The 21,195-nt window shown below is 44.1% G+C and overlaps 1 protein-coding gene across 10 annotated transcripts in view; it reads left to right on the top strand.

Moving 5' to 3' along the window:
* Window positions 1-21,195, top strand: part of SGF29 (SAGA complex associated factor 29) — a 36,833-nt gene that overhangs the window by 11,465 nt on the left and 4,173 nt on the right. For 6 of the 10 annotated variants that reach the window (XM_070568126.1, XM_070568128.1, XM_070568129.1 and 3 more), the window contains 3 exons: window positions 12,796-12,885; window positions 15,138-15,213; window positions 15,912-15,984. In XM_070568126.1, the coding sequence (XP_070424227.1) occupies window positions 12,811-12,885; window positions 15,138-15,213; window positions 15,912-15,984 (224 nt within the window). In that variant the 5' untranslated portion in view covers window positions 12,796-12,810. Of the gene's footprint in view, window positions 1-4,574; window positions 4,822-11,739; window positions 11,965-12,795; window positions 12,886-15,137; window positions 15,214-15,911; window positions 15,985-21,195 lie in introns of those variants that run through there. The other 4 variants (XM_070568130.1, XM_070568132.1, XM_070568131.1 and 1 more) reach the window with 3 other exon arrangements.

Below are 21,195 nucleotides of genomic sequence, written 5' to 3'. Positions count from 1 at the left end.
TTGTATGTAGGTAAGACAGGCCAGAAGGAATGTAGCAAATGAGAGATGACACTGGATGTGTCTCAGGGCTAGGTCCCATCCCTCAGCCTCCTCTCCCTTGGACTTGGCGTGCTCCCGCCCCTCAGCCAACACACTCATATTTCCTCCACCTGTAAACCCCTCCAGCCACTGTGTCTCCGCCTCAAGCCTCCCCCACCTCTCTCTGGTGTCACAGCCCTGCTAACAGGAGGTAGCATCTACATTTGCTCCTCGCACCACACCCCTCCTGCATGGTGGCTTCTGTCTCCCACTGAAAGTGTTTTCCCTGAGGTCCTCAGTAACGTCCTGTCAGGTTCAGGAGACAGCTCTGAGCCCTTTTCTGTGGCATTTGGTATTGTTAATCATCCCCTCGTGTACACTGTCCTGCTTTGGTGGAGATGTAATCACACAGATCGGGGGTGGGAAGGCGGTGGCTGGAGAGACCTAGGAGTGCGTGGGATGGTGGCCAACCTCGAGCCCTGAGGAGTGCCAGCATTTGGAGGACAGGCAGGAGAGAGGCCAGCCCAGGAGACTGAGGAGGAGCGCAGGGGAGGTGGGGGCAAACCCCTCAGGAGGGAGGCCCTGAAGTCCGAGGAGGAGGCAGTGGGCACCTGTGTCAAGATGCTAACAGGTCAGGTCAGATAAAGCGGGAAAGGATCTAATGCCTTGATCTGTAGGGGGTTATTCCTTCCCTTGAGAGAATTTTCACTGGACTGATGAGGACATGAGCTAAATTGAAGTGGGTTGAAAAGTAAAATGGGGGCGAGGATGTAGAGGCATATGCTTGGACAAGAAGTTTTGCCCTGAAGAAGAACAGAGATGGGTGGGGAGCTGGAGGTGAGTGTGGGCTTCAGAAGTTCCTCTTCTTTTTGAAGATGGGCTCTCCTGAAGTATGCTTGTTTGTTCCTAAAGCTTAGGGAAGGAGTATCAGATAGTCCAAGAGCACAGAGGAGGGGCTGGTCTTCAGTAAGTACATAGACAGTTTTTCCCTCTGCAGGGCAAGGCACAGCTGACAGGTGCTGCTCCTTTTCATAGTAGCTCCTCATTTTGATAATGGGAATCAAGTCTCTTGGCTTCTCTTCTGAGTAAAGTAGGAACCTCAGACATCAGGTAAGGGGCCCCAGACCCAGATCCAAGGGCAGGAGCAAAGGTAGCGAGGAGAGAGAAGGTTTGAAATGTCAGACAGAATCATCAGGGAAGGGTAACTGGATCGCCCGCAGCACAGTGGGAGTGCCTGCTGTCTGTGTTGTGATGGTGCAGGATAAAGTAAAACCCAGCTGCCCAGTTGTGGGACCGCCCCCAATTTTAACATGCACAGGTGTGGGCATGGAGAAGGCAGGTGGTTCTGACCGGGATTCCTGCTTTATTTAGCGGAGAGAACAACCCTTTTCCATACTAATTCATTCCTTCCCAGGACCTTTCCCTGAACTCTCATCTTCGGTCCCCGCCTTCACCTTTGTAGCTCAGTGGGGCTCTTTCCGCCTCCCTCTTTTCTCACTCAGCAGACAATCCCTAGCGTCATCAGTTCCCAAGACTTTAGTAATGACCTGTCTGCTGATCATTCTCAAATTTATCCACTTCCAATCTCTAAACTCCAGATCCATTATTTTGTGTGGTTCTAGTTAATGCAACTAGACTTTTTTTTTTTAGATTGGCCCTGAGCTAACATCTGTTGCCAATCTTCCTCTTTTTTTCCTCCCCAAAGCCCCAGCACATAGTTGTATATCCATAGTTGTATATTCTAGTTCTTCTGTGGGGTTGCTGCCACAGCATGGCCTGACCAGTGGTGTGTAGCTCGGTGCCCAGGATCTGAACTGGCAAACCCCCAGCTGCCAAAGCAGAGTGCGAACTTAACCACTCAGCCACGGGGCCCCTAGACTTTTTTTTTTTTAAGGGACACATTCTTCTCTATATTAAAATGCATTCTATAAAGCTGTGGTATAAAAATAGTGATGCACATGTGAGAAAAAAACAGATCAATTTCACAAGCAATCAAAAAATAGATAAATTTGGCTTCATAAAATTAGAAACATGCTTCATAAGACACAATTCAAAAAAGATAACCCAATAAAATGGGAAAAAGGGCGGTTCTCCAAAGAAGATACACAAATGGCCCATAAACACATGAAAAGATGTTCATTATCATTAACCATCAGGGAAATGGGAATCAAAACTACTGGTTACCATTTCACACCTACTAGGATGGCTGTAATCAAAAAGATAGACAATAATACATGTTGGTGCAGATGCAGAGATATCGGAACCCTCATATATTGCTGATGGGAATGTAAAAATGGCACACCCACCTTGGAAACAGTTTGACAGTTCCTCAAAAGATTAAACATAAAGTGACCATGTGATCCAGTAATTCCCGTCCTAGGTATATACCCAGAGGATGAAAATATGTCCACAAAGACTTGTACACAAGTATTCGTAGCAGCATTATTCATAATAGCCAAAAAGTGAACACAACCCAAATGTCTATCAGTTGATTAATTGATGTACAAAATGTGGTCTATCCAAACAATGGAATATTATTCAGCAATAAAAAGAAATGAAGTGCAGAATAGGCAAATCTATAGAGGTAGGAAGTAGATTAGTGTTTGCCCAGGGCTGGGGGTGCTGGGGATTTACATCTATTTAAAATGTACAATTCAGTGGTTTTTCGTATATTTACAGTTGTGCAGCCATCCATACAATCAATTTCAGAACATTTTCATCACCTGGCCAGAAGGGCCCCTACTCATTAACAGTCACTCTCCTTTCTCCCTCAACGTCCTCCCTGTCCCATTTCTGTGATTTGCCTGTTGCGGCTATTTGGTATAGATGGGATCATACAGTGTGGTCCGTTGTGTCTGGCTTCTTTCACTGAGCGTAATGTTTTCAAGGTTCATCCGTGTTGTAGCATGTATCAGTACTTCATATCTTTTTATTGTCAAGTAATATACTCCATTGTATAGATAATACCATACCTTATCCATTCGTACAATTTTTCCACATCCTTGCCAAAACTAATTATGCCTCTTTGATTATAGCCGTCCTAGTGAGTGTGAAATGATAACTCCTCATAGTTTTGATTTGCATTTTGTTGATGGCTAATGATATTGAGCATCTTTTCATGTGCTTATTGGCCACTTGTATAACTTCTTTAGAGAAGTGTCTATTTAGATCATTTTTGCCTGGGGGCCAGCCCGGTGGCCAGGTGGTTAAGTTCGCACGCTCCGCTTTAGCGGTCTAGGGTTTCGCCGGTTCGGATCCTGGGTGCAGACATGGCACTGCTCATCAAGCCATGCTGAGGTAGCATCCCACGTGCCACAACTAGAAGGACCTACATCTAAAAATATACAACTATGTACCAGGGGGCTTTGGGGAGGAAAAAAAGAAATCTTTAGATCATTTTTGTGTATGGTTTGAGGTAGGGGTCCAAATTCATTCTTTTACATGGGGATATGCAATTGTCTTAGCACTATTTATCAAAAAAAACCTGTTCTTTCTCCATGAAGTTGTCTTGGCACTCTTGTTGAAAATCAATTGTCTGTAGATGTAAGGGTTTATTTCTGGTCTCTCAGTTCTGCTCCGTTGATCTTTATGTTCATCCTTATGCCAGTGCCACACCGTCTTGATTACTGTACCTTTGTAGTACACTTTGTAATTGGGAAAACTGTTTTTCATTTAAGATTGTTTTCACTGTTCTGGATCCCTTGAATTTCCATATGAATTTTCAGATGAGCTTATTAATTTCTGCGAAGAAGCCAGCTGGGATTTTGCTAGGGATTGCATTGAAACTATAGATCAGTTTGAGGAGTATTGGTATCTTAACATTGTTAAGTCTTCTGATCCATGAACGTGAGATAACTTTCCATTTATTTAGGTCTTGTTAATTTTTTTAACAGTGTTTTGTAGTTTTCAGAGTGAAAATTTTGCACCTCTCTGGTTAAATTTATTCCTGAGTATTTTATTTTTTGATGCTATTGTAAATGGAATTGTTTTCTTAATTTCTTTTTTTTTAAGATTTTTTTATTTTTCCTTTTTCTTCCCAAAGTCCCCCCGGTACACAGTTGTGTATTTTTAGTTGTGGGTCCTTCTAGTTGTGGCATGTGGGATGCCACCTCAGTATGGCTTTATGAGCGGTGCCATGTCCGCACCCAGGATGCGAACCGGCAAAACGCTGGGACACCGAAGCGGAGCGCACAAACTTAACCACTCGGCCATGGGGCTGGTCCCTAATTTCATTTGTGGATTGTTGTTCACAGCTGTATAGAAATACAGTTGACTTTTTTTTTTAAAGATTGGCACCTGAGCTAACAGCTGTTGCCAATCTTCTTTTTTTTCCCCTGCTTTTTCTCCCCAAATCCCCCTAGCACATAGTTGTGTATTTTTTTAATTGTGGGTCCTTCTAGCTGTGGCATGTGGGATGCTGCTTCAGCATGGCCTGACGAGTGGTGCCATGTCCGCGCCCAGGATCTGAACCAGTGAAACCCTGGGCAGCCAAAGCAGAGCGCACGAACTTAACCGCTTGGCCACGGGGTCAGCCCCACAATTGACTTTTGTCTGTTGATCTTGTGTCCTGTGACCTTGCAACTAGTTGTAACCTTTTTATTAGTTCTAATAGTTGTTTAGTGAATTCTTCAGGATTTTCTGTATACAGGTCATGTCAACTGCAAATAGAGATAGTTTTCCTTCTTTCTCTCCAATTTGGCTTCTTTTATTTCATTTTCATTGCCGACTTGCCCTCACTGGAACCTCCAGAACACTGTTGACTTGTTCCTGACCTTAGGAAGGAAAGCTTTCAGTCTTTAACCAGTAAGTATGATGTTGGCTGTGGATTTTCATAGATGCCCTTTATCAGGTTGAGGAAGCTCCTCCACTATTCCTAGGTTGTATATTACTTTTTTGATAAACAGAAGCATAGAATTTAAGAAAATATGAATATTTAAATACATGGAGTTCACAATTTATTAGTGGGGGAAGAGTTTATTCTGTTCAGTGTGAATCTGATCTGTGTAGGTATAGAGATATGTATTAATTGAACAATCTTTCTAAAAAGGCAGGGTATCATGGAAAATTTCAGCACCCTAAAAAGTTTCCTCTTGTTTTTTTTCTAATCTACCTTTATCTTTAGGCATATGTCCATTTTTACCTAGTTAAAATAACTAGGCAAGGATAACTCCTCCTTTTATTACCTTTTATTGTCATTTATTCTTTTTCTAATTACTTTTTGTTGTATTTTATTTTCATCAGTATACATTCATCTTACCTGAAGTCAGATATTTTTTAGTAGTCAATAATTCTCCCATTTACGGTAAGAAAGTAACTGTTTTTGTCGGTGTCGCAGTCCAATGTACACATCAGGATAGATGCGGAGAGGGCTGATGGCCACTCTGAGTTTATTATAACCAGCGTTTCAATATATACATAGCTTACATCTGTTAAACGTACACAGGTGTTCTGGATGAAGTAATTAGCGAATGCCAAGAATTCTTAGTGATTTCTCAAGGAGCCGTCCCTCGGCCTCTGTTTGATATTATCATGTTTTTGCTGTGCTCGTATATTTTTATCTCGGAGCAGGCAAGGCCTCCTAGGCAACAGCTCCTCCTGCTCCCGATATCGATATTGTGTCTCCACCTGTGCCCCCGGGCAACCGATGCCTGGCTTAGGTTGCCTCCTCCTGGAGGTCTTACCCGTCATTGGCTAACCGGCCTTCTCACCTCCGGGTCACAGTTTGTTGGCAAGCCTTTTCCAGTGATTATTAACCCTTCCTGCGTCAGGGGTGGCTACAGTTTTATCACTAGGAAATTGTCTTTTGAGTCCCCATTTTGCTGGTTAAAAAAAATGGGGACCAGGGGCCGGCCTGGTGGCGCAGTGGGTAAGTTCACATGCTCTGCTTTGGTGGCCTGCGGTTCGCTATTTTGGATCCTGGATGTGGACCTACACACCGCTTGTCAAGCCATGCTGTGGCAGGTGTCCCACATATAAAGTAGAGGAAGATGGGCACAGATGTTAGCTCAGGGCTAGTCTTCCTCAGCAAAAAGAGGAGGATTGGCAGTGGATGTTAGCTTAGGGTTAATTCTCAAGAAAAAAAAAATGGAGACCAGAATGCTTGAATCATTGGTCAGGATAGTAGCAGCAGAGCTGGGGCCAGAGCATGCTGCTTTTTTTTTTTTTTTTTTTTATTGAGTTAATGATAGGTTACAATCTTGTGAAATTTCAGTTGTACATTAATGTTTGTCAGTCGTGTTGTAGGTGCACCACTTCACCCTTTGTGCCCACCCCACACCCCACCTTTCCCCTGGTATCCACTAAACTGTTCTTAGTCCATAATTTTAAATTCCTCGCATGAGTGGAGTCATACACAGATTATCCTTCTCTCGCTGGCTTATTTCACTTAACATAATTCTCTCAAGGTCCATCCATGTTATTGCAAATGGAATGATTTTGTTCTGTTTTGCAGCTGAGTAGTATTCCATTGTATATATGTACCACATCTTCTTTATCCATTCGTCTGTTGATGGGCACTTAGGTTTCTTCCACGTCTTGGCTATTGTAAACAGTGCTGCAGTAAACATTGGGGTGCATAGGACTTTTGGGATTGCTGACTTCAAGCTCTTTGGATAAATACCCAGTAGTGGGATGGCTGGATCGTATGGTAGTTCTATTTTTAGTTTTTTGAGGACTCTCCATACTGTTTTCCATAGTGGCTGCACCAGTTTGCATTCCCACCAGCAGTATATGAGGGTTCCTTTTTCTCCACAACCTCTCCAACATTTGTTGCTGTTTTAGATATTTTTGTCATTCTAACGGGTGTAAGGTGATATCTTAGTGTAGTTTTGATTTGCATTTCCCTGATGATCAGCGATGATGAGCATCTTTTCATGTGCCTATTGGCCATCAGTATATCTTCTTTGGAGAAATGTCTGTTCATGTCTCCAGCCCATTTTTTGATTGGGTTGTTTGATGTTTTATTGTTGAGTTGCGAGAGTTCTTTATATATTATGGATATTAAGCCTTTGTCAGCTATATGACTTGCAAATATTTTTTCCCAGTTAGTGGGTTGTTTTTTTGTTTCAATCCTGTTTTCATTTGCCTTGAAGAAGCTCTTTAGTCTGATGAAGTCCCATTTGTTTATTCTTTCTATTGTTTCCCTTCTCTGAGAAGGCATGGTGTCCGAAAAGATCCTTTTAATACTGATGTCAAAGAGTGTACTGCCTACGTTTTCTTCCAGAAGCCTTATGGTTTCAGGTCTCAGCTTTAGGTCTTTGATCCATTTTGAGTTTATTTTGGTGAATGGTGAAAAAGAATGGTCAATTTTCATTCTTTTACATATGGCTTTCCAGTTTTCCCAGCACCATTTGTTGAAGAGACTTTCTTTTCTCCATTGTATGCCCTCAGCTCCTTTGTCAAAGATAAGCTGTCCATAGATGTGTGGTTTTATTTCTGGGCTTTCAATTCTGTTCCATTGATCTGTGCACCTGTTTTTGTACCAGTACCATGCTGTTTTGATTACTGTAGCTTTGTAGTATGTTTTGAAGTCAGGGATTGTGATGCCTCCCGTTTTGTTCTTTTTTCTCAGGATTGCTTTAGCAATTCGGGGTCTTTTGTTGCCCCATATGAATTTTAGGATTCTTTGTTCTAATTCTGTAAAGAATGTCATTGGGATTCTGATTGGGATGGGGTTGAATCTGTAGATTGCTTTAGGTAGAACGGACATTTTAACTATGTTTATTCTTCCAATCCATGTACATGGAATGTCTTTCCATCTCCTTATGTCGTCATCCAATTCTCTCAGACAGGCCTTGTAATTTTCATTATATAGGTCCTTCACTTCCTTGGTTAAATTTACCCCAAGGTATTTTATTCTTTTTGTTGCAATTGTGAATGGTATTGTGTTCTTGAGTTCTTTTTCTGTTAGTTCATTATTGGAGTATAGAAATGCTACTGATTTATGCAAATTGATTTTATACCCTGCAACTTTGCTGTAGTTGTTGATTACTTCTAAGAGTTTTCCAATGGATTCTTTGGGGTTTTCTATATATAAGATCATGCTGTCTGCAAACAGCGAGAGTTTCACTTCTTCCCTCCCTATTTGGATTCCTTTCATTCCTTTTTCTTGCCTGATTGCTCTGGCCAGGACCTCCAGTACTATGTTGAATAAGAGTGGTGATAGAGGGCTTCCTTGTCTCGTTCCTATTCTCAGGGGGATGGCGCTCAGTTTTTGCCCATTGAGTATGATGTTGGCTATGGGTCTGTCATATATGGCCTTTATGATGTTGAGGTAGTTTCCTTCTATGCCCATTTTGTTCAGAGTTTTTATCATAAATGGCTGTTGGATCTTATCAAATGCTTTCTCTGCATCTATTGAGATGATCATGTGGTTTTTATTCCTCAGTTTGTTGATGTGGTGTATCACGTTGATTGATTTGCAGATGTTGAACCATCCCTGTGTCCCTGGTGTGAATCCCACCTGATCATGATGTATGATCCTTTTGATGAATTGCTGAATTCTGGTTGCCAAAATTTTGTTGAGAATTTTTACATCTATGTTCATCAGTGATATTGGCCTTTAGTTCTCTTTTTTCGTGGTGTCCTTGTCTGGTTTTGGTATCAGCGTGATGTTGGCCTCATAGAATGTGTTAGGAAGTGTTCCATCTTCCCTAATTTTTTGGAATAGCTTGAAAAGGATAGGTCTTAAATCCTCTCTGAAAGTTTGGTAGAATTCCCCAGGAAAGCCATCTGGTCCTGGGGTTTTATTCTTTGGGATGTTTTTGATTGCTGTTTCAATCTCTTTCCTTGTGATTGGTCTGTTCAAATTGTCTGCCTCTTCTTGAGTGAGCTTTGGGAGATTGTAGGAGTCCAAGAATTTATCCATTTCCTCTAGATTATCCATTCTGTTGGCATATAGTTTTTTGTAGTATTCTCTCATAATCCCTTGTATTTCTGCAGAGTCTGTTGTTATTTCTCCTCTTTCATTTCTGATTTTGTTTATTTGAGCTTTCTCCCTTTATTTCTTTGTAAGTCTGGCTAGAGGTTTGTCAATTTTATTTATTTTCTCAGAAAACCAGCTCTTTGTTTCATTGATCCTTTCTACTGCCTTTTTTGTTTCAATAGTATTTATTTCTGCTCTGATTTTTATTATTTCTCTCCTTCTGCTGGCTTTGGGCTTTATTTGTTCTTTTTTCTCTAGTTCAGTTAGGTGTACTTTAAGGTTGCTTATTTGGGATTTTTCTTGTTTGTTAAGATGTGCCTGTATTGCAATGAACTTTCCTCTTAATACAGCTTTTGCTGTATCCCATATGAGTTGGCATGGCATGCTATCATTTTCATTTGTTTCCAGGTATTTTTTGATTTCTTCTTTAATTTCTTCAATGATCCATTTCTTGTTCAGTAGTGTGTTGTTTAATCTCCACATCTTTGTGCCTTTCTCAGCTTTTTTCTTGTAATTAATTTCTAGCCTTATGGCACTATGATTGGAGAAGATGCTTGTTATTATTTCAATTTTTTCAAATTTGTAGAGGCTTGCCTTGTTTCCCAACATATGGTCTATCCTTGAGAATGTTCCATGTGCACTTGAGAAGAATGTGTATTCAGCTCTTTTAGGGTGAAGTGATCTATATATGTCTATTAAGTCCAATTGTTTTAGTTTTTCATTCAGCTCCACTATTTCCTTGTTGATTTTCTGTCTGGATGATCTGTCCATTGATGTGAGTGGGGTGTTGAGGTCCCCTCCTATTATTGTGTTGTTTTTAACATCTTCCTTTAGGTCTGTTAATAGTTGCTTTATGAATCTTGGTGCTCCTGTGTTGGGTGCATAGATATTTATAAGCGCTATTTCTTCTTGATGAAGTGTCCCTTTGATCATTATATATTGTCCCTCTGTCTCTCTCATTACTTGTCTTATTTTGAAATCCACTTTGTCTGATATAAGAATTGCAACACCTGCCTTTTTTCCCTTGCTATTAGCTTGAAGTATTGTCCTCCACCCCTTCACTCTGAGCCTGTGTTTGTCCTTGGGGCTGAGGTGTGTTTCCTGGAGGCAACAAATTGTTGGATCTTGTTCTTTAATCCATTTTGCCACTCTGTGTCTTTTTATTGGAGAGTTCAATCCGTTCACATTGAGAGTGATTATTGATGCATGTGGACTTAATGCTGTCAATCTGTCCCTCATTATCTTGTTTTCCTGTGTTTCTTTTCCTGTGTGCTTTAGCCTACCCATTTAATACTGCAATTTCTTATGCTGGCTTTCTTAGATTTTTCCTTATTTTTGATTTGTGACTCTGTTCTCTACTTTATTTTAGTGTCTACCTTGAAGTTTGTATTTAGAATCTCGTGTATAATATAGTCTGTTCTCTGGTGGTCTCTTACTTACTTGACCAATACTGATTTAGACCCTTTGCTCTTCCCCTCCTAAATAATTATTTTCATTTCTTATTCCAACTCATGTTATGAATATGTAGTTAGAGTGATAAGATCGTCCTTGCTTTGGTAGTTTCCTTACCTTTACCCTAATGCTATAGTTGAATATTTGCTATCCTGTTCTGGTTCTATCCATCGGTCTCCCTAGTCTGTGGACTGTGACCCCTTTCTCCCTTTTTTCTTTTTTCAGGTATGAGAGCCTTCTTGAGGATTTCTTGTAGTGGAGGGCTTTTAGTTACAAATTCCCTTAACTTTTGTTTGTCTGGAAAAGATTTAATTTCTCCCTCATATCTGAAGGAAATTCTTGCTGGATAGAGTATTCTTGGCTGAAGATTTTTATCTTTTAAAGCTTTGAATATGTCACTCCATTCTCTCCTAGCCCGTAAGGTTTCTGTAGACAAATCCGCTGACAGTCTGATAGGGGCTCCTTTATAGGTTATTCTCTTCTTTTTTCTTACTTCCCTGAGTATTCTTTCCTTATCTTTCCTTTTTGCCAATTTTAATACTATGTGCCTTGCAGTAGGTCCTTTTACATTGACAAATCTAGGAGATCTGAAACCTTCCTCTACACGCATTTCTCTGTCAATCCCTAGATTTGGGAAGTTCTCTTCAGTAATTTCGTTAAGCACACTTTCTACTCCATTTTCCTTTTCCACGTTCTCGGGAATTCCTATGATCCTTATGTTCTTACTCCTCATTGAATCCACTATGTCTCGGAGATTTTCCTCATTTTTTTTAATTCTTAGTTCTCTTTCTTCCTCTGTCTGGAGCCATTCAGCCTGTCTATCTTCAATTATGTTAATTTGCTCTTCTATGGTGTCTACACGGGCATTCAGGGAATCCATATTCTCTTTTGTCTGGGCCATTGTGTTTTTCATCTCTAGTAATTCTGTTTGATTCTTCTTTATGATTTCAATCTCTTTTGTGAAATAACTCCAGAACTCGGCTTGTTTCTCTATCTTTCTCTCTACGTCATTGAGTTTTTTGATTATAGCTGCTCTGAACTCATTATCATTTAGTTTACCTAATTCCAAGTCCTCAGGACTTAATTCTGTGTTTTTATTGTTTTCCTTCTGGTCTGGGGCTTTTATAAATTGCTGGATGGTAGAGGAGCGTTTTTTTCGCATGGTGGTAGAATTCAGTTGCAGTTACAGCCTGTCGCCACTAGATGGGGTTCGAGAGTGGCGTGTCATGAGCGCTCCGCCTTGGGGCAAGATGGCTGCGCCCACTGGCTTTGCCGGGGGGGGGGGGGGGGGGGGGGGGGGGGGGGGGGGCGGGGGCTGTTACTCACACGCGCCAGTCTGGGTTCAGATCAGTTCTGTTCTCTGGTCTCCCGAGGCCCTGGGTTTATGGGGTCCCCGTGGACGGAAGCTTTCCCCCCGTCAGCGGGTCTCCACTGAACCAGCGGCAGGAGTCCTGGAGGATCCCCCGGTCGCGCGGCCCCTCCCCCGCTCCTTCCCGACCCGCGCCGCAGCGATCGCAGACTCTAGGGGAGGGAGCAACGTTCTCTCCTACCATTCCAGCGCCTCCGAGGCCGTAAGTAGGGTTTATGATCTCCGCCTTCTTGGTATTGTAGGTCTCTAACGTATTGGCATTACATTTAGTCTCTGAAATTCAGTTTTTCCAATCCTTTGTTGTATTTTGGAGGGGAGAGAATCCCGGGTCAGCTCACCCCACCATTTTGCTCTGCCCCTTCTCCTAGGGCATGCTGCTTTTGAAAGGTACTGCATAAGTACTCCTTGACTTGGTTGAACACATTAAATACAGACATCCTTGGATTGGGGTAGAATTCCAGGACAACTTGCCACTGCGTTGGTTTTTCTAGGGCCGCTGTAACAAATTACCACCAACTGGGCAGCTTAAAACAACAGAAATATATTCTCTCTCAGTTCTGGAGACTGGATTCCAAAACCGAGGGGTCGACTTGGTTCCAAACCCAAGGATGGGTTCCTTCTTGGGTGCTCAGAAGGAGAAAATGTTGCATGCCTCTCCTAGCCTCCAGCGGTTGCTTCCAACCCTTGGCATTCCTAGGCTTGCAGCTGCGTAACTCTGATTCTGCCTCTGTCACATGGCTGACCTCCCTCTGTGTGTGTCCGTCTCTCCACCTGGTGTTCTCTGTGTGTCTGTCTCTGTGTCTCTTCTCCTTTTCTCATAAGGAGCCCAGTCATATTGGATTAAGGGCCCACCCTACTCCAGTATGACCTCATCTTAACGTACATCTTTGTTACATCTGCAAAGACCCTCTTTTCAAATAAGGGCACATTCACAGGTACCAGGGGTTGGAACTTCAACGTATCTTTCTGGAGGGTACAATTTAACCTGCCAGAGTCACTAATGAAGTTCTCTTCTCTTCCTCCTCCACCCCAGGTGACCCCATATGCCATGGCCCTTGTGTCTGCTGATTCCCGAATTGCAGAACTTCTCACAGAGCTCCATCAGCTGATCAAGCAAACCCAGGTAAAAAGCCACAGCCCTGGGGCTGGCCCTGTGGCCAAGTGTCTGGGTTCGCACCCTCTGCTTCCACGGCCCAGGGTTTCACCGGTCCAGATCCTGGGCACAGACATGGCACTGCTCATTAAGCCATGCTGAGGCGGCATCCCATATAGCACAACCAGAAGGACCTACAGCTGGAATATACAACTATGTACTGAGCGACTTTGGGGAGAAGGAACAAAAAAAAAGCCACAGCCCTGCTCTCCTAGAGGGGAACATGGGCTGTGACCCGGAAGTGCAGAGGGGGTGGGGTGGGGGTGTTGTGTTCAGAGAGGTTAGACGTGCAGGAACCAAGATGATGTAATCTGAACTACCATTCCTGTTTGATTTTCTGTCCTGTGTAGGATTTCATGATTCTTTTTGTTTAATAACAACTATATTGAGGCATAATTCACATACCCACAATTCACCCATTTAAAACGTACAATTCACTGGTTTTTAGTATATTCCAAGAGTTATGCAACCATCACCATCATCAGTTTCGGAACATTTTCATCACCTCACAAAAATGCCTGGTATGCCATAGCAGTTCACTCCCCTTCTCCTCCCCTCCTCGGCCCAGATAAACAAAGATACTCTTATCAGGCGAGCTATTCCAAGGGTTTAGAGCTTATCTCCCAGGAGCTGGTCAAGGGCCAAATCTTTTTTTGGAAGGTGCAGGGTTTGAAAACCCAAGCCTGCTGAGTTAATCTTTTATTGCACAGACCACGTCCCTGGCCCTCGACCTTGGCCCTCTTACAGCAAAACAATCATATTTGTCTGATTATCTACATTTAGTGTAGCATTTATATAACAGATACAGCAAGTGGATCAGTATGAATATGCTTAACGTTTGGAGGAGCCAGTGTGGGGTAGGGGTAGATCTTCATATTTTTATACTCATTTGGTGAAACTTGTGCAGGGGAAAGCAGGTGCAGTATATGGGAACTCTCTATTATCTGCTCAGTTTTTCTGTAAACTTAGAACTGCTCTAAAAATATTTTATTAATGAAATTTAAAAGATAAAGAAAAAAGATACTGGCACATTACTAGAATTCCATTCAGTCATCAACCATTAGTCTAGTTTATCAGTATACCATAACTAAAATGTCTCTCAGAGGGATGCCACTCAGGTTTGTAGGCATCTGTTTGACTTTGTCAGGTTCCAAAAGCAGGAGTGGTCTTGGCAAACGTGTGGCTTCACCCTTTTGGTCATCTGGTAGAACTGAGCCAAGAGCCAATATTATTCCCTTGCTCTGACCTCTCTTGAGATAGTAATTAATATTTAATTTCCCTCATCGCATAATCCATTTATTCATTCTTTTACCCTCAGCTACTATTTCTCCTTCTATTTGTCATTGATTTTTACCCCAACTTTTCTCCCTTTGGAAGGACGATAGGTTTGGCCATACCGTGCTGGTCCTGATGCTGGCGGCCACGCTGGTCTAGCAAGTCCACTCCCAGTCAGGTAGACTTGGGTCACACAGGTGCAGAACTGGTGGGCTCTTTTGACCACTAGGCAGTACCGCTGTGTTCACTCTTGACCCCATTTTTCCAGATGGAGTGAAGGCACAACCCGTCCCCTCAGGCACTTAGAAGTTCTGATATAAAGGTTAAAAGGTATAGTTACAATTTCTTCCTTAGGAATCATTCCTGCCTCTGGCATCTTTAGTTGCAGCCCTAGTCCCAGGACCTCTGTTGTGGGGAACAATTGACCAGCATCCTTCCCCATTCCCTCTTCCCAAGATGGATTGATCATAGGTATGTGTGTTAAGTTCCAGACTCTCAGTTCTATTCCATTGATCTATATGCCAGTACCACACTATTTGATTACTGTAGCTTTGTAGTAAATTTTGAAATCGGGAAATGTGAGTCTTCCAACATTGCTTTTCTTTTTCAGGATTCTTTTAGCTATTCTGGGTCCCTTGGATTTCCGTATGAATTTTAGGATGCGCTTGTCAATTTCTGCAGAGAATTCAGCTGTAATTTAGGTAGAGACTGTAGATCAGTTTGCCTCTTTTTGATAAAGGAGAGTCATTAAATGTGTAACTTATGATTTAACTTTAATGCCTTCTGTAATGCTTTTGTATTACTCAGGGAACAAAATCCTTTTGAACTTATCCTGCATTTGGATTTAGAAAATGAGGGCCATATTTATGGGACCTCTGGCCTGGAATACAGGGTGTCACAGCAGGATGGAGGGCCTCCCTCATGTCCTCTTGACCTTGTCCTTGCAGGAAGAGCGTTCGCGGAGCGAACACAACTTAGTGAATATCCAGAAGACCCACGAGCGGATGCAGACAGAGAACAAGAGTGAGTAGCTGGGCTCAGGACAGAAGGGGCTAAAGGAGTGGGCCAGGCCTGGGAAGATGGCTGGCATTTCCAAAAGGGACTTTTGCATTTATCTGCGTAATCCAAAATGAACTGCTCCTTAGGCCAGAGGGACAGTTTTCTTTTAGGCTGGGTGACCTAAGGTGACCCAGGAGACAGATGACAGACTGCCTAGTACTAAGGGACCTTAGAATCCCCCAACTCAAGGGACTGGAAAGTCAATGAAATGTTATGAGGCATCCAGGAACTCTCTTGGGGTGCACGGGCGTCCCAGGTGGCTGGTGTTTTCTGGAGAGTGTTCCCTCCCGAGTGCCCTGCATGTGTCCCTAGGCCCTCAGACAGTCAGGCTCCTGGGCTGGTGCTTTCCAGCTGTGAGAAACTTTGAGAATTGTTTTCTGTTTTCTCCCATGCTGAGAAATATTTTCTGCATGTGTCATGCTGTGGCAAAGGTTAGAAAGTCCTCTCCTAGATGCAGCAAGAGCATTTGTACCCTATGTAAATATAAACTTGTTGAACTTGGAGTGTCGGCCTTGGGGAGCACTTCTGAGCCATTAAATCTCATATCTTGGTCCATGGCCTCTCTGCGCCTCCCAACGTCTGATTCCGGTGTCCTAGAAGCAGTGCCACATTACTGCCGGCTGCCCCTCACCCATGTCTTTCTCCCTGTCTTTACTCTGCAGTCTCTCCCTACTACCGGACAAAGCTGCGTGGTCTTTACACGACTGCCAAGGCTGATGCGGAGGCTGAGTGCAAGTGAGTACCGCCCACTGCCCTGCGGCACTTCCCCTTCCTTGCCCGGGCGCTGGGCTGCAGGAGCCTACAGACCAGAGCCCCAGCCTACCTTTCCTGCCATGAATTAGCAGATTCCTAGCCCCCAGCCTCTCCCTTGGGGCCCACCTTCCCTAGAGCCCACTTCTAGGCCCCCTCATATCTCTAGCCCTACTGTTGTATAGATGGCAGCAAGGTGGAGGTGAAATCCCAGCGCTGCCAGTTACTAGTCCTGTGGCCTTGGGCTGTCACTTTAGCTGTGACTCAGTTACTCTGTCATTAAAATAGGGATAATAATTACCTACAGAATTGTCAACATAAAATGGGATAATGCATATAAAGTGCCTAATACCAGTGTTTTTCAAATTCCTTTGACCATAACTCAATGTAGGAGCCTCATAACAATAATAATAAATAATAATAATAATAATAAAAACTCCTATGTGGCCTTACTGTGTGCCAGGTACTATTCCAAGTGCTTTATATATTTACCTCATTGAATCCTCAGAGCAACCCTAAATGGGGGTTACCATCAAATGAGGACACTGAGACACAGAGAGGATACGTAATCTGCCAAAAGTCATGCAGCTAGTCAGTGGAGGAGCCCAATTTTAAACTCGAAGTCCATGTTCTTTTGCTTCCCACAGCATACACATTTATTTTATATGTTTATATATCACAGAATTGGAATAAGAATTACAGTTTTTACTGTTACTACGTATAGTCTATTTCCGTTGTACTTTTTAAATGACAGTTGTTACTCAAGAAATTAATTTCATGCCTCACTAATGAGTCTCAGCCTGCAGTTTAAATAATTGCCTTGCACACGTAGGTGATGGCACATGCAGAGCCCGGTGGCGGTGACAGCCATGCACCAGAGTGAACACCCTAAGCATTACTGGTGCCTCCAAGGCTCTTCTTTTCCTCGCATCTGGCTCTTCACAGCCTCTGTCCTGTGCTCATAGTCTCATATTTTCTTTGCCTGCTGTCAGCCATTGTGCAAACCTTTGCTGGTGCTTACCCTGCACCTGGCACTAGGCACTCTCCTTATAGAGCCACAAGGATAGTGAGGATCCTGCCTTTAAGGGCAAGCAGTCCAGAAAGGAGAGATACCCTAAAAAAAAAAAAAACAGTTATAGGACAGTGTAGTTGGTGGGCTAGCAGAGATAGGGCTCACTGTGGCTAGGGATCTGGGACAGCCTCAGGGAGGAGGAGAGACTCAAGCTGGGGGTCAGTAAGCAAGACAGAGAGCCCAGGCAGAGGGGACAGAGTGTGCAAAAGTCATGGAGGAGTACCTGCAGGGCAGTGCATCTGGGGAGTGAGAAGTAGTCCTGTATGGCTGGGGAAGGAGAGGGCAGGACGTGGGGGCCTGGACTTTATCCTGGAGGCCCCAAGGAGCCAATGAAGGTGTAAAAGCAGGAGAGAAACCCCTGGCTGCACCATGGAGAGTACACTGGGTAAGATGCAAGGCTAGTCAGGAGACAAGAGATGGTAATGGAGTTGAGCTGAGACAGTGGCAGTGGGGATGGAGAAGCAAGGGTGCCTTCAAGGACAATTTCTGAGATCAAATTGGGGGACCAGTTGGGAATAGACAAGTTGAGGATTCCAACGTTTTTAGCTGGGACAAAGGGATCTGATGGGGCTCGCTTTGCCAGGTTGAAGAGCAGAACAAAGGGGTGGGGCTGACTCGGGGTGGGGAAAAGATGGTGAATTCCGATTGGACATGTTGCCTTCTTGGCTCTCCAGCCCACCCTTCCCCACCCCAGGTTCTCCCTGATTTGCAGGTTTATCATCTGGCTATAGTTGGGCCCTTTCCCACTCAGCTGGCTGGAGTTTGGCTTGCATAAGTCAGAGTGACGCAGGCTCACTTGAGAGTAAAAAGCACTGTCCCTTCCCCGCTCATCTGCTGACAAAGCAAGGAGACTGCTTCTGAGACCAGTCTGGCCTGGGCTTTCTCTGGCATTGACATAACCAGAATTAAACATTTATGAGCTTGTTTCATAACTGCAGCTCCCAGCTTCCTGCAATTCTGCTGCCATTTCACTTTTCAGACTCTTAAACATTCATTCACTAAACCCTAAGTGAGGCCTCCTCACTTTCAAATGCCATGCTGGGAACAGGAGAGCAGGTGAGATGGCTAAGACGCCCCCTGCCCACAGCAAGCTCCGAGTCTAGGGGGGAAAAATACCTGTTACTGTATGTTCCTGTAGCACTGATCCAAGTGCTGTAACACGCATCAGCCCATTTTCTAAAGGGATTAATTAAAACTCTCAGGAAACTGAAGAGACGCCAAGAGCCCACTTCAGGAACTAGCCCGAGTCCTCTGAGGTGTTGCTGTGCTTTCTACTGTGTGCACCACAGCTGCCTCCCAGCTGGTTTTCCTCCTGTTTTGCAGGAACTGGAAAGTAGTCCCTGTGTCTTCATTTACCTAGAAAGTAGCCCCTGTGTCTTCCTTTAACTGGAAAGTAGCCCCTGTGTCTTCATTTAACAATTGTCTCTCTTTTTTTTGTTGTTGAGGCAGATTAGCCCTGAGCTAACATCTGCTGCCAATCCTCCTCTTTTTGCTGAGGAAGATTGGCCCTGAGCTAACATCCATGCCCATTTTCTTCTACTTTATATATGGGATGCTGCCACAGCATGGCTTGCCAAGTGGTGCGTACGTCCGCAGCCAGGATCCAAACTGGCAAACCCAGGGCCACCAAAATGGAATGGGTGAACCTAACCACTGCGCCACCGGGTTGGCCCCCAATCATCTCTTTTTTTAAAGATTTTATCTTTTTCCTTTTTCTCCCCAAAGCCTCCCAGTACATAGTTGTATATTCTCAGTTGTGGGTCCTTCTAGTCGTGGCATGTGGGACGCTGCCTCAGCCTGGTTTGATGAGCAGTGCCATGTCCGTCCCCAGGATTCGAACCAACGAAACACTGGGCTGCCTGCAGCGGAGCGCACCAACTTAACCACCCGGCCACGGGGCCAGCCCCTCATCTTTTTTTTTTAAAAGGCCTTGAGGTGGCACACTGGCAGCAGGGGTCAAAGGGAAACAAAGGCAAAGGTCTCCCTCTCCATATTGTAGTGGAGGATAGGCAGCCATTCGTGGGTGGGAACGAGTGATGCAGCTCTAAAAGGGCAGTGCACAGCGTAAGGGATGGTGTCCTCAGTGACACTTTGGCCACAGACAATGGGCGTCTCTCTTTGAACAGCCTCAGTCACTCAGAGTTCCAGCTAGGGAAGGTAGTTTTAGGAGTAGCTAAGCTAGTACCAGCAGAGGTACAGCTTCGCTTTCCAAGGGCCTGAATGACTCACAGGCCTGGAGGAGAGAATGAAGGCCATAGTGCCAGGACTGTCTTTCTGAGGCAGGCACTGGGGCCTGGAAGCAGACCGTCTGCTGGTGGGCACCTGCGGCATGGATATTGTTCCATGTTGCTGACCAGATGTCATGCTCTAGTCCAGACATGTCACAGGATGTGTCAGCTCGGAGGCCAGGGGAAGATATTTCTCCCTCCTCACCCGTGACACGGACCACACTCAAGCAGAGACCACTTAGAGGTGGGCAAAAAAGCCATGTGCCTGAGAAGCTACCACCTATTACCTTATCCCCCTATTGCAGCCACCTCCCCTACTGCAGTCTGGGGCCAAGGACTGCTAAGAAGCCAGCAGTGTGGCCGCGGGTTCCTTCTGCTTTCGGTGGGAGGAAGCGAGGAGGGCTCCATCTGTCCAGCGCCCCTGTCATCAGCTGCTTTTCTTCTAAGACACTCTGCAAGCACACCTCCAACTATCTCAGCCAGGGAGAAGGCCCAAAAGGAAATATTTTTTACCTTTTTTCTTTTTTTAAAAAAAATTTTAATTTTTTTTTTAAAGATTTTACTTTTCCCTTTTCTCCCCCTAAAGCCCCCCGCTACATAGCTGTATATTTTTAGGTGTGGGTCCCTCTAGCTGTGGCATGTGGGATGCTGCCTCAGCATGGCCTGATGAGCAGTGCCATGTCCGCGCCCAGGATCCGAACTGGCGAAACCCTGGGCCACTGCAGCAGAGCGCGCGAACTCAACCACTCAGCCACGGGGCCGGCCCCTACCTTTTTTCTTTTTAAAATGTTTCCCTAATCAAATGATTATGCTGTGCATTTGTATGCAGCAGTATTGGATTATTTTGAAGGGCCCACACTGTGTTAGCTGCTTGCTAACGGTCAGGGAGGAGGTGCTGGGGGTGGGGGAGAGAGGTTAGGGCTCTGGGCTCTTGGTTGCATTCGAAGGAATGTCAGCCAGAAAGAAGCCCTTCTCAGTTGTTCCAGGTGAAGTGGGACTCTTGGGGTAGCCTCATCCCCAAGGGTTGCTGCCAGGCTGGCTGGCTGCCTGTCAGAAGGGAGGGTCCCACACTTTGCCTGGGAGGTAATACTCAATGAACTGAAGCTTTTATGGTTCTGAGATGGAGAAGTTTCAGTTCCAGAAAATTGCTTTTTATGTAGTAAGTGATCTTAAAACATTGTTTCCTCGAATCTCTGCTGTGGAACGGCACTAACTTGACGAAATGGAGTATTGCATTCCTCTCCTAGAGACTCACAGCATAAATTAAGGCATTGAAGGCTCTGCCAAGCTCTGCAATAACAATTTCTTTCACTCAGTATTTCACCAAGTTGCTTGGCCCTGGAATACATTTACACACTGGCTCTCAAGTCTGGCAATGCCCCAAGCTTCTGATTTAATTGGGGTGGAGCTCAGACGTTGATACTGATTTAACCTTTTATTTTTGTGTAATTTCAGACTTACATAAATGTAATATTTTACCACATTTGCTTTATCATTCTCTATATATACACACGCTGTTTTTTTTTCCTGAATTGTTTATGTTGCAGACATGATGCCCCTTGACCTCCAAATACATCAGTCAGTATTTCCTAAAAACAATGACACTCGTATACAACCACGGTACATTTCTCAAAGTCAGGAAATTAACACTGATATAAAACTATTCACTTACAGATCTTATTCAGATTTTATCACTGTCCACTCATGTCCTTTATAGCAAAAGAAAAGAACATCTTTCTAGTACAGATCAACACAGCATTTATCATGTCTCTTTAGTCTCCTTCAATCTGGAACAGTTCCCAGGCTGTCTCTGCCTTTCATGACCTTGACATTTTGAAGATGATAGGCCAGTGATCTTGTACACTGCTCCTCAGTTGGGTTTGTCTGACGTTCCTC

This window comes from Equus przewalskii, chromosome 12 (genome assembly GCF_037783145.1).
Source record: "Equus przewalskii isolate Varuska chromosome 12, EquPr2, whole genome shotgun sequence".
Lineage (NCBI taxonomy): Eukaryota > Metazoa > Chordata > Mammalia > Perissodactyla > Equidae > Equus > Equus przewalskii.
The sequence above is the reverse complement of the archived record's forward strand: the minus strand, read 5'-3'. Positions and strand labels throughout refer to the sequence as shown.